Source organism: Lepidochelys kempii, chromosome 2 (genome assembly GCF_965140285.1).
Source record: "Lepidochelys kempii isolate rLepKem1 chromosome 2, rLepKem1.hap1, whole genome shotgun sequence".
NCBI lineage: Eukaryota > Metazoa > Chordata > Testudines > Cheloniidae > Lepidochelys > Lepidochelys kempii.
The window spans coordinates 45,943,814-45,957,071 of NC_136381.1; the positions used below are offsets into that span (position 1 = coordinate 45,943,814).

A 13,258-nucleotide genomic window follows, 5' to 3' on the forward strand; every position below is an offset into this window, starting at 1 on the left:
CTTAGGTGTTACTTAACTTTTTACCTGATGTAGTATTCTAGGCAGATGTGGTTTTCATGTTGACTAATACTGTACTGATTTACTCATTGAAGTTTTTCTTTAAATACATCATCAGTAGTTGAAATACATTTTCATAAGATGACATTCCCATCAGTATTTCAGTACGTCCATTCAGTGAATGGGGCTATTGTCTCGGCAAAAGCTTCTATTTTAATGAGAGAAATGGTATTTCCCAGCATGAGACCAAATCTCATGAGGCAAATTATGGCTGAGAGAAAACTCAGGTTTTAGTAGAATCTTAAAACAAACACCATTGCAGTGTTGTTTTAAGGTAGAGTCTGTAATTTAAATCAATGACTTTGTTTTAAAACAGTAGGCTTAATTACCTGTTAAGATAACCAGTACACACTAACATTAGAATTTACTTTAAAACAACCTCTCTGCACTCTCATACCTCCATTCATATTGGCTCCTAAGAGAATCTGAATTTCGCAGTCTGAATCTGTCTCATGTCAGGATGACAGTTTCATGTTTGATTTCCATTTTAAATGTACTGCAAACACTTTTTTGTTGCGGGGGTGGTATGGGGGGGTGGGTGGAGTTGAAGTAGGTTGGGCAGTTCAGTGATTTGCCCTTCCTGGTACCTAATGTACTGTTTACAACATTGCCTCACAAGTTTAAAAACAAAAAATGGTTAATACTGCCTGAGAAACTCAGATTTGCAGTGAGCACCATTGACTGGAAAACATCACCATGATTTTTCTGCAGTTTTCCACTTTCCACAGTCTCAATGGAGATTCAGAAATGGGTGTTTTCTTTTTATTTCTAAGCGAAATGGAGTAGCTGAACTATCAGATGAGTGGGTCTTTGTTCTCATCACATGCTTAGGATACTGAGGTTTTGTTTTTAATCTGTTGTAAAACTCTAACCCGATTCACTGGTTGGTGGCTCTGTAACACTAAAGTGGCTAAATGCAAGATGAAAAAGATAATGTGGGGGAGAGAATGAAAAATTAAGTATCAAGAATTTTTTTTAGCAATTTAACACAAAGCCAGTCTCGTCACCATCTTTACACCATCACTGTAGCTTATAGGCAATATATACAGAGTCAAGAAAAACATTATTTCATGCAAAAGAACCATACGTTACATTCCTTCATTAATTTCACCACTTGCTAAGTGGGGTTGTTCTCATTGGTATGTTTCTAGAAGAAGATTGTGCTGGCTGTTCATAGTTGTCATTTTTGAAGAAAATCTTCTGTGAATGGACAAGTTTCACATTGTGCCTTAAGGGTGGCAAGACTCAGGCCTTCCAGTCTGTAAAATTAAGCAACAAACCTTATGAGACTATCTTCATTTCCACTTTGGATTCTACCTGTAAAAACTCGAAGAACAGCCTTTCCTCTGTCCATTGCTTTCCTGTGTCTTCTGTTTTCTCTGTTGTGTCTTTTAGGATCTGATCTCAAACTCAAATCGCCACGAGTGCCACATGAGGACTAATACATTGGCCCAAGCGCTGCATCACAGACACCTTTTCATACAAAGATACAAAAGCCCCTCCCCTTGCCCCCTTCCCCGCCCCCATTCCAACCACTTCCCCAAATCCCTGCCCCTGCCCCACCTCTTCTCCGCCTCCTCTAGTGAGCGTGCGGCTCCCTGCTCCCCCTCCCCCCCTGGAAAGTGCTAAGCACTGCCAAACAGTTGTTTGGTGGCGGGAAGCGCCTGGAGGTAGGCAGAGGAACAGGGATGAAGTGCGCGGGAGGGGGGAGGGGAGCTTGGTGGCCGCAGGAAATAACTCCGGGGGGTGAGGGGAGCTTGGTGGGCCGCAGCAAATCACTCTGTGGGCTGCATGTTTGAAACCCCTGTGATAGAGCAAACGGTTAAACATGAGTGGTTCCATTGAGCTTGATGGAGCCACTCACTTGTATAAATGTGTGCAGGATCAGACCCTTAGTAAGTTCATTAATACCATCCTCCTTTTTGTCTTGTATTGTGCCACATGTATTCTTGGATCTTAATTATTCTAAGAACTGCAGTGACTGGGGAAAAAGGCATATAGTAAAAATCTCATGAATTTGTGTTCAGTTAAACTGTAGTAAAATTATTTGTGTCCCCCTCCCCCCCTTAAAATGGAGTAGATTAAGTTAATCTTTTTGTCCTTTAAAAGGTTTTAATATACTCCTGTTCAGTAGCTCTAATCTCTTAATGAATGGGCATATTTATATGCTTTCTAGGCTATATTTAATTATAAGATTATTCATTAATGTTCTTCATGTAATGAAATGCACCTAACTTTGCAAATGGAGTTAATGGTCCTGATTCTCCAGTACTTTACACCAGTTCTATGCCATTCTAACACCATTGAAGTCAGTGGAATTAAACAGGTAAAGCTAGAATAATGGAGTAGAGATTTGGTTCCAGTATCTGGGAGTGCCAGATAGCAATTTTAAGCAGGGCTATGGGAGTTGGGTCTCTTGAATTCTATTCCCAACTCCAGCACTGACAGTTCTGAAAGTCACTTGGCTCGTCTGTGCTTTAGTTCATTCATCTAAACTTCTGTTGCCCCCAGCAATGTAGTATCTGAGTACCTAGATTCACCCACATCACAGAAGTGTTGAGACCTAATTAGTGTTTCTAAAATGCATCAAGATGTGTAGATGAAAGGTGTTGTAGATACATGAGGGATTTATATATTCTCAGTTTCCACTTTGGATCCTGGAGGGGGCAAATGGTGATAGATCTTTTCTAAAACTTGATGGCTGAGTGTGAAAGCTATAAATTAATGTTCTAAATGAACCCTTCAGAACAAAACAAACTTAAAGGGTCAGTTGGTGGAGTAGTGTGTGAGTTGGGAGTTAAACATGGAGAGTTAAATCCCAAGTGACAGAAATGTTTACTACCACTAGTACTGTGCTACTAGTGCTGTGGGCCTGATTCCCTCCTACGGTGAAGCCCATTCACATTATTCTGACAGCATAAAGAAACCCTGAGGTGTGTGGAAATTACTCTGTCAGAGTGGGGAAAAGGGGTCTTGGTATAAATGAGAATCGGTCCCTCTATGTTTAGAATAGTTGAGTGAATGAATGCAGATTTCTCTGAAATGTAAGACTTTGTTTTGATTTTCTTCTCATAAATGAACTCTGTGCATAAAACTACTGTAAAGTGTTGGTATTGGATGTCAGATTGGCAAAATTCATTTCAGTTAAAATAACCAATAAAACACTCCAGTTAATGCTCTCAGTGGAAGGAGAAAGCTGCTATTCAAGTTTAGAGCCAAGGCATGTTTGTGAAAAGACGTAGGAGTCTGGCTTACACACAAGTTGCACTCTTTACTTTTCCCATGGCTAATGAAGTATTTCAGAGGTGTATCAGAAGAAAAAATAAATTAACAAATTCGTAAATCCTGCTAATGGTACCAATCAAAATATAAAGACTGAATGAAAACAAAAATGGGATCTGTCAGCAGCATATCGACTATAGATAGGATAAAAACATCCTAAATTAATGCTGAAGATATAAAATGAAGCTGGTATCCTTGCAACAAAAACATCCATGAAGAAACTTTTGTAGTCTTAACTTCATTTTCACCAAGACACACTTATTTTTATCAGAATTCTCTCTGACCCCAGGTTACCGTAGAAAATTGTGACTCTGATAACCAATCTCACCTATTTCCCCAGAGGGATTTTAAATTATAACCGTGACACAGTAAGAACACTTATTCCTTGAGAAACTGGAACTCCAGGTCCTCTTCCTTCCGATGTTTCAATGATTGATGTGTGTGCTAGTGGTCTCACATGGCTTATTAACAGAAATCCATCTGAGTGAGATGATCAGGAATCTATGTAGGCCTTTTCCACATTAGACCTTCTAAGTATGTGTAAAAGCATTCTTCACGCATTTAAATGCTGTTGTGGTGTTGCTTGCATTTACATGCAGTATAATTATAGGGCCTTGGTTAGATCTTTTTTTTATAGCCGGTTTGCACCGATATACTGCCACTCACTTCAGTAGAGTTACTCCTGATTTTACATGGAGATAAGCATCAAGGCCATAGTCTTCAGAAGCTATGCTATAGACTTACTGGGAATTTGTAGCATGACAGTTGCCTGAATTCTCAGGGTGGAGGGGGCCGGGCAGACAAATTATGCTAGACATGTTGGGAAATAGTTGTCAAGTGTTGTTCTGCTCCCATTGTAGATATGGGGCCTTATGTGTATGAGAGGAGCAGTAGGACAATAGTTGCATGTTCAGGAGATATATAGGACTGTGAATTCTTACTTGCTACCTCCATTTCACACCAGCAAACATTTTACACTTTTCCCTGACTAATGTGAACAGGGATTTTTTGTCTGATAACGATGCTGACAGAACAATGCTAACACATCAGACCCCTGTCCAGTGCACTAACAAGGTTCACAGAAAAACAATTCCTATCTCCGCTGGTTAAGAGAAACTTGCTGGAACCACTCTAGTAGTAACCATTGTGTTTTGACACAGAATAGCATTGTAATTATTGCTGGTTCAGATTTAATATGTGAGACCTTGTTTTTGCTACACTATCTGTAACTATATGTCAATATTGTTCCCTTTGTAAGGGCTGTATCACAAATGGGATTTTGCTTTTATTTTCTATATGGAGCATTCTGAATTTACTGTTGTGTTTCTCTTGATAATATAAAACTGATTTTTTTTTAAATGGTCTCTGTTAGAAAATGCACAACACATTGCCTTTCTCCTCAAAATGAATCAGTTCTGTTTCTTTCCCTTTACTGAATCACTGCATGCAAAAAATATTAAAGCTGATTATCAAGAAAAGAGGTTAAAAGGTAAAAATGGGGGGAGAGGAAGCTTCATTAGAAACTACATGAATAATATTTTGAACAGAGGGATGTTCCAAAGAAAATACACTTGTTCTGGTTCAGAGGGTGTTCGTAGTTTTAGGATTGGGAGAAATGACCTGATTAATTATACTACATTGCATTCTCTGCTGTTGTAAATGGAACCCAGGCTACGTCAAACAAGCTCGTAACAGTTAGGCAAGTCATGGGAAATTATTTAACATGGAAATCCCAATCCAAGGAGTGCAGCGTTGTTGCTGGCAAAAGGGCATCCCATGTACGGAATAAAACAAGAAACAAGTCAGATTAAAGCATGAGAAGCAAAATGTTTTTGCAGTGATCCCCAGTGACATTTAACATGAAGTAAAATAAACACTTTCTCAGGCTAGAGGTTTTTTTCAACTTTTGTTTCTTTTCTCTTTTACAGTGGATGGAATTGAGGTTTAACACTTTGGCAAAATGCCCACACTGCAAAAAAATGTAAGTGTCCTAAAAATGCTAAGTTTTTTGGAGAGACATTAGAAACAAATTTAAAGTAGTTAAACTTATGTCAGATATTATTGATGGAGAACAAGCTGACATGCAGATATTTTGTTTTCTATACCTGAGAATACCAAGACTAAAGAGCATGGTGTGTGCCAGTGAACCCTCCCCTCGGTATTCCCTACAAGTTTAACATATGCAGGTTGGATTAGTAACTGCTTTGGTTGTCATTGTCTCTTTCTTCCTCAGACGGCTAACAATAGAAAGAGATGGATTACTACAACTAACAGCAGCTTACATTTTTATTTAATGTCTTTGAAGCTTACCATTTCATGCAGTTAATCGGGATGTTGCATAAATGTACAATCCACCTTGCTTTCAGTTTGAGAGCAATAGGAGAAGAAAGGAAAAATATTTATTAATTTGGAAAGTATTTTTTTTCTCTCTGTTCCCAAATGCAAAGCTTAATTCATATTAAGTGTCTTATTGCAATAGCTTGCTTAACATTTAATATTTATGGAATAATTTCTAACTTGTCTACTATTTGGTAAGGAGTGAGAAGTTACATCAAGGCTGAACTTTTAAGAAGGAAAGTTAAGGAAGCAAACCACATTTAAAATATATATTTAGAAAGTAAGTTTAACTTTTGCAGCAATTGGTTGGGCATGGTAGTAATTATCTTCAAATGGCACAAAAATTATGCCAAGTATCAGAGGGGTAGCCGTGTTAGTCTGTATCCACAAAAACAATGAGGAGTCCGATGGCACCTTATAGACTAACACATTTATTTGGGCATAAGCTTTCTTGGGTAAAAAAACCCCTCTTCTTCAGGTGCATGGAGTGAAAATTAGAGATGCGGGCATAAATATACTGACACAAGAAAAATGCTGTGTCAGTATTTTCACTCCATGCATCTGAAGAAGTGGGTTTTTTACCCACGAAAGCTTATGCCCTAATAAATATGTTAGTCTATAAGGTGCCACCGGACTCCTCGCTAAAAATGATGTCTCCCAATGTTGCCCAGAATGTATGTTCGAAGCAAGATGATTGCAAATAAAGGGCATGAAATTAGAGGTGAAAATATTACTTTAGCTGACTTATTTCCCATGCTAATGCTATTCAGAGGATCCTGTCTTCCCTTGTTATATTTATATTACTTCCAGTAATGGGAGTAGTATGTTGCATTGATAAGGGGAAATACCACCAGTATTGGGTATATATTATATGAAAGAACAGGAAGATGCCTAGGGCAGTGGAGAGTTTAGGCCAAGACTTTAACATTTAGGTACCTATACAAGTGGCCTGGTTTTCAAAAGTGCATGGCTCCCTGCACTGGAGTCATTTTGACACAGCCAGCACTTTGGGGGCACACTTCTGGAAATCTTGGGCTCAGTACATGTGACTGACTGCATGAGTAGCAGGCATTTTCCCATTTGTCTAGGTCAGTGGTTCTTAAACTGTTGGTCGGGACCCCAGAGTGGGTCGCAGCCCCATTTTGATGGGGTTGCCAAGGCTGGCGTTAGATTTGCTGGGGCCTGGGACCCAAGCCCACTGCCTGTGGCTGAAGCATGAGGATTTCAGCCCTTGGTGGAGGGGCTCAGGGTTACAGGTCCCCTGCCTGGGGCTGAAGCCCTTGAGCTTTGGCTTTGACCCCTGCTCCCCATCTGGGGCAGTGGGGCTTGGGATTCGTCTTTGGCCCCCCTACCCAGGACAGTGGGGCTCGGGCAGGCTCAGGCTTCAGTCCCCCCTCCTGGGGCCAGGTAGTAATTTTTGTTGTCAGAAGGGGGGTCATAGTGCAATGAAGTTTGAGAACTCCTGATCTAGGCCAATGAACCCTGGAGTCTGCGTTAATTGTCCTCCATTTGCTGTCCCTGCTCTAATGTATTGGCAGTAACTACAAAGAGACTTTCTCTTCCGAACTAAGTACTACATTAATCGTGGTTAGCAGTTATATTTTAAAAGTGACATTTATGGCTGACCTCCAAGTCATCTCTCTCCTGATACTATCCCAAAGCCCAGTGGAATCAAATATTTCTTTTAAAAATGAACCAGCATGATGGTAACAAGTATACCACCTGATGTTATTGCTATAATCCTCATCCTCTCTCCCCGCTTCTTTGTTGTTGTCTTTTGTTGTATAATCTCTTTGGAGCAAGGACTTCTTATTTGATTTGTTCTTAAAGGGACAAGCACACCTATGGTCCAGTATACATAATAAACCTGGACTTTTACTGAAACTGTTTTAATGTGCAAGCTGCAACTATCTTGATGGATAACAGAGAAGTTTTTTGAAGGCATGGAGTATTGTGGCATAACTTTGTGTCAAGTGCAAGCCCCTAGCCTTGGGACTTGAGGGGACACAATCTTAAACTTCATAGCTGTAGCTTTGTATTGTTTGGTTGGTGGACCTCTTCATGCACTTGAAGGGGGATTTTGGGGTGGGGAAGGGAGAGGGGGTTTGTAATTCTGACAAGAAAAGATCAGTTCCTAAAGCAGGGATTTTAGGGTATAATTTAAGTGACTAAGGCTCCTAACTGCCTGAGGTATTTTGTAACTGAGACTGACTGCTGAATCATGTGAGCACTTTAGCAAATATGAAAATCTGACTTAGGTTAACAACATAACTTCCAGTGGCGAACACAGAAAGGATGGTGAAATTAACAGCCACGGACTCACATTTGAATGTGTTTCTTTTATGCACTGTACAAATAACTTGCATACACCAGTAGAGACCAGGTGGGCGCCCAGAAAAATGAATTCTAATACATAAAGTTGTGCCCCATAGAATGTAAACACTTTTGAGAGTGCATGTAGTTTTAAAATAAGGTTAGGTTTGATATATTGAAAGAAACAAAACAAGCAGTTAAATTGGATTCATACGCAGCGTCTTCACAACACCGATGGTACCAGCTTTTTATGTCTGGCTGTTGGGAAAACATGCTGTTTTGGGCCCGTAACTGTAAATGTTTCTTGCTTTTTTTCCTCTGATGTCACAAGTTTAACCGTCAGTTTTGGTGGAAGGGGGAGTGGGATTTCACGTCATATGACAATGAGTGCCTGCAGGATGATTCCTTGTAAAGTGACAGAAACCATTTATAAGATGAAAATATAAATGCAGAGAGCAAAATGGTTCACTTCCATTTAAACTACTTCAGTAAATTGGCATGAACAGCCTGTGTATCTGTTGAATCCCTTAATGAAGAAGCAGTAATGAAAGCTCTAAAATTTATACTCGCTCTGGCTAATATAAGAAGTTACTCACAAACGATCTATGGTTCCATCAGAACTTCAAATACAGCTGTGTGAGGGGACCCAGTCACAATACTGTTCTGTTTTATAGTGTCCATGGGACCTTGAAAGTGACCTTGCAAAGAGGTGTAAATGGGTTTTGCCTTTTTCTTTTTGTTTCTGTGCAGTGTATTTTTAAACAGGTCTGAAAGTTATTTTTTTGTTTTTAGCTCCGCTCTGGGGAAGAAATGTGTGTGAGGAAATGAAGTTTCCTCTCCTTGGTTTTTTACTTTATAAATTCAGTACTTGTCTACCCTCTTCTTCCTGGAAGATTCTCTGGACAACTTGAGAAATGATAGGATTATGAGCTCACAGTTACCAAGGAAGAAACATGATTAGAGGGGAGAAGGCTTTTTATTCAGATTACTTAAAGCTCTTTGGTGGTGGGTTTTCGCCCCTCTTAAATCTCGTTTGTCATACTCCTGAAGAAGAAGTCTTTGATTAAATACTCAAAAGTCTTGCCCCTTCATTTAAGAATGGAGAATTTGCTTCTTCTGGACCTCCATAGAGAACCTAGTTTGACACTCCTGCTATTCTGAAGGTGAAGAACAGATTAAAAATGGAACCATAGCTAAGGTTTTGTCTATACCGAATCTCAAACCTTCCTGCACCATCAGACATCCGAACACGAACAAGACTCTGCCTATCCCGGGCTGCTCTTTGCATGACGGCTTTTGTTAAATCCCATAAGTTTTCCCTGTCTAAATAATGTTCAATGGAGGGAATCTCTCAATCATCCCTTTTGCATGTTCTCCAGCCACCCAATGGCATGCCTCCCGTAGCAGATGGTCTGGATTCGTTCTTAACACATCTTCTCTTCTAGATTACTTTTGGACATAAAGTTAGTTATTTATAGGAAAACAACAGTATGGAACTGTGTTGTGACTGGTTATGGAACAACTGTGATGGAACTGATTTCTTCCAAAATTGTTGTGCTTCCAGTGCAGATAGAGCCTAAACTATGAGGGACAAAGTGTTTTCAGATAACTTTTCAAATAGTGTTATGAAATTACTGTTCACATGGTTCTGTAATTTGGGATATGACAGTATCTAATTTTTCTATATTTAATGCTTTTTAAAAAGTGTAAGATCTGTAGGAAAAAAATTCTTCCATTTATTGAGGTATTGTAACCGAGTTGCTAAGACCATATACTGGGAGTCAAAATAACCTTTTATTTTTATTCCCCTTGCTGGTATAGATTTGTGTATGACCTTAGACGACTCACGTCTTAACTTCTCTAAGCCTCAAATTCTACTGTAAAAATGAGAATGTTGGTCACCCTTCTGTTTCTGTTGGGTAAAAAGATGTTCTGTCTTTTCTCCCCTAAAATGTTGCATAAGGTTATAGCTTTATCTCTTCTCCCCGCTTCTTATTTTATTGGGCAGGGAGAAAAAAAAACAAACCCCCATAGCTATGGAAAGTAAAGGCAGAAGACCTAGGGTTGTTTCAGTGTTAAGTTTGCAAAATCAAACACTGAAGTCAGGAAACATTAAAAGTGAGGATTTCTGCCACAGTGTGAATGTAGAATGTGAGTATCTTCTATTCCTGCCATTTTGTTAATAACAACTTTCACCTAATTATAGGTAGTCATTAATGGGTATCTTGAAATATACAGGATCTACAATGCGGTCAAGCTAATGTAAGAAAAAGTTTAACTCTTTTTAGGGGTTTCCTGACTCTTGAGTACTTGATTTTGTAAGTTTAACATTCCATTGTCTAGTTTTTCACATTTATATAGGGTTTTTTTGGTTTGTTTTAAATAAAGTGCAGAAGTGTCTGTCTTCTGAAAGAAACCTGCTTATTATTACTACTTTCACACTCAGAAAAAGCGTGATATAGCACAGTGGTCTCCAACCTTTTTATGCCCAAGATCGCTTTTTGAATTATTAAGAGCAACCCAGAATCTGCCCTACCCCTTCACTCTCCCCCACCCTCAATCGCTTTAGCCAGGCTGGGGCATGGGGTTGGAGTTCGGGGTATGGGCTTTGGGCTGGGGCCAAGGGGTTCTCAGTGTGGCAAGGAGCTCCAGGCTGAGCCTGGGGCAGGTATTGGGGTACAGGAGGGGGTGAGGGGTGAAAGCTCTGGGAGGGAGTTCGGGTGCAGTAGGTGGCTCCAGGCTGGGGCAGAGCATTGGAGTGCAGGAGGGGGTATGGGGTGCTGCTTGGGAGGGGGAAGGGGTCAGGTCAGGGCTGGGGCAGGGGTTTGGGGTGCAGGAGGGGTTATGGGGTGCTGGCTCTGGGAGGGGGCTCAGGGCTGGGGCAGAGGTTTGGGGTGCAGGAGGGGGTATGGGGAGCTGGCTCCAGGAGGGGGCTCAAGGCTGGGGGTTGCGGTGTGGTCTCCTGCCGGGCGGCACTTATCTCGGGCATCTCCTGGTTGGTGGCGCAGTGAGGCTAAGGCAGGCTGCTTGCCTGCCCCAACCCCATGCCACTCCCGGAAGGGGCCAAAGCGCCTCTGCAGCCCCTGAGGGGTCAGTGGGTGGCATGTTGCCACAGTTCCCTGTTCCCGGCCAATGGGAGCTGCAGGGGCGGTGCTTGCAGCAAGGGGCAACACTCCGAGACCCCTGCCTCCCCACCCCCACGGTGCCGCACTGGCTGCTTCCAGGAGTGGCTTGAGGCAGGGGCAGGCTGGGAACCTGCCTTAGCAGCAGTGCCGCTACACCACCAGAGATTGTGACGGACTGGGAAAGTCTCTAGGATTGACCAGTCGATGGCGATCGACCGGTTGGTGATCGCTGGCCTAGCATTTAAGGTACTAACCTGAGACTTGGGAGACCCAGGGTCAATTTCCTGCTGTCCCACAGATTTTCTTTTTGACCGCAGGCCTTCTCTTTAAAACAAACGAAAAACAACCAAACCAACTCTGGATTTTCCCTTGAGGTATAGTGTTAACCTTGCCTTTACTTTTGTTTTTAGCACAGTTTATTTTTTCAAAAATCCTTTAGGTGAGGCTTCCAGATGAAACATTCTTTCAAGAACAGCTAGTGTGTCAAGAGCAGTTCTGTTTGACTGTGAAGGAACCATTAACTGATGGTTTCTAGTGGTCAGATGTGTAACTTCAGCCCCTGGCACCTTGAGATAAGGCTAAAATTGCTTGTATCACAAGGCAGTGTATTAGCTTGAGGAAGCTTTTTCTTGTACTCAGAACATTTGGAAATTTCTTGTAGATAAATACAAGTGCAGTAAAGCAGCTTAAACCAATCCATTTGAAAGCTTCCCAAGAAGACTGTTTAAAGAATTCTCGTCACATGTTAACCATGTGAGGCCTTGCTGGGGTTTTAATTAGCTTCAGCCGGGAAGTTTCTGGTTTGTCCTGTGACAGTCTATTAACTGTTTAGCTTTTCTTTGTCTTGTTGTACATTTCTGTTGAGAATTTATATAGGTATAGCAATATCCAAAGGAAGCCTCATTTTTTCAGCTTCAGCCTTGAGTCACTTGAAATATGAGAAAATCAATTCTAAAGTTTTACTCTTGTTCCTTTAGCGGGAAGGACTACCGGGTTTAGGAGGTGCTTAATTGAGAGTGGTATGATATATGCAAATCATCCCTAGTTAGGAGGGACAGTCCATATATTTTAGTAAAATATTTACAGTTCTCCCTCTCTGGCCCTCCAAGTTGCTTTCTGTATTCACTGTCTTATGAAGGAATTAAAAAATGTGCCCCTATTTTTCTTACTGGATGTTCCTATTTGTAGCTTTCAGTATTGACGAAGATACTCTATTAGATATCTACCTGGTGAACTTTTATCTCCCAACATTGACTTTTAGTTCAGCTTTAGTGTGCAGAGTAGTAAGATGTGTGGAACCAAGATGGAATGTGGCAGAAGGATACAGGCATTGCTCCCTTTTGGCTCTCCCATGGCTGCTAGCTGCCTGAAAGGACGCCATGTCTTTCTCTCCCATACCCCAATGCCAGCAATATATATCTGTGTACATACATTGTATGCCTATAATATGAGGTATATGTTGTCAGCCATGCCCCCACTGGCATGCTCTGCATCTTTTTTAGGGAGCTGTAGCTGCAATTGTGAGATAGGTGCCACAATGTGCAGGCACAAAAATGGTTGGCAGAAGTATTGTGTGTGTGCTTTGTACTGATTTTCCGAAACCAAACTGCTTAGTGTGGTCAGTGTTGCATATCATGGAAGGGAGCTGAGGTCCTCCTGTACTAAAGCATGTCCAAGTGTTTTCTTTGGAGTGCGTGGCCTCTAGGACAACTGTGGGAAGTGCCAGATAAGAACTGAGACAGAGACTATCAGTGGGCATACTCATGTTTTTGACCTGCATGGTGGGACTGAAACTATAGGATATTAAGAAATAACCTGTTGTCACAGATTATCTCCTCGCTGAAATCAGGTCCTTTCCTTGCTCCTGTGAGTGTAATAGATTTAGTCTGGAGTATTGGATCTGGACTTCTGTACTTAGAGACAGAGAGCCAATAAAATACCAGAAAGTTTTGGGGATATTGCTTCACAATCACTGGGATATCTTCTTAGTGGTCTAGTATAAATTTATAAAGGGCAGGGGTGTGGGTTTTTTTTTTTTTTACGACCAGTAACACCAGGACATCTGAAATATTGCTCCCTCCTTCATCGTCCTCAGAAGTCACCATGGTACACAATGTCCAGCAACAGTGGTGGAAGGCTTAACT

General features: G+C 41.1%; 1 protein-coding gene across 2 annotated transcripts in view; it reads left to right on the plus strand.

Annotated features, from left to right (window-relative positions):
- PIP4P2 (phosphatidylinositol-4,5-bisphosphate 4-phosphatase 2) overlaps positions 1-13,258 on the plus strand; it is a 60,039-nt gene that overhangs the window by 27,604 nt on the left and 19,177 nt on the right. For both annotated transcript variants that reach the window (XM_073330605.2, XM_073330606.2), the window contains exon 5: positions 5,268-5,320. In XM_073330605.2, coding sequence (XP_073186706.1) covers positions 5,268-5,320 — 53 coding nt within the window. The remainder of the gene's footprint in view (positions 1-5,267; positions 5,321-13,258) is intronic.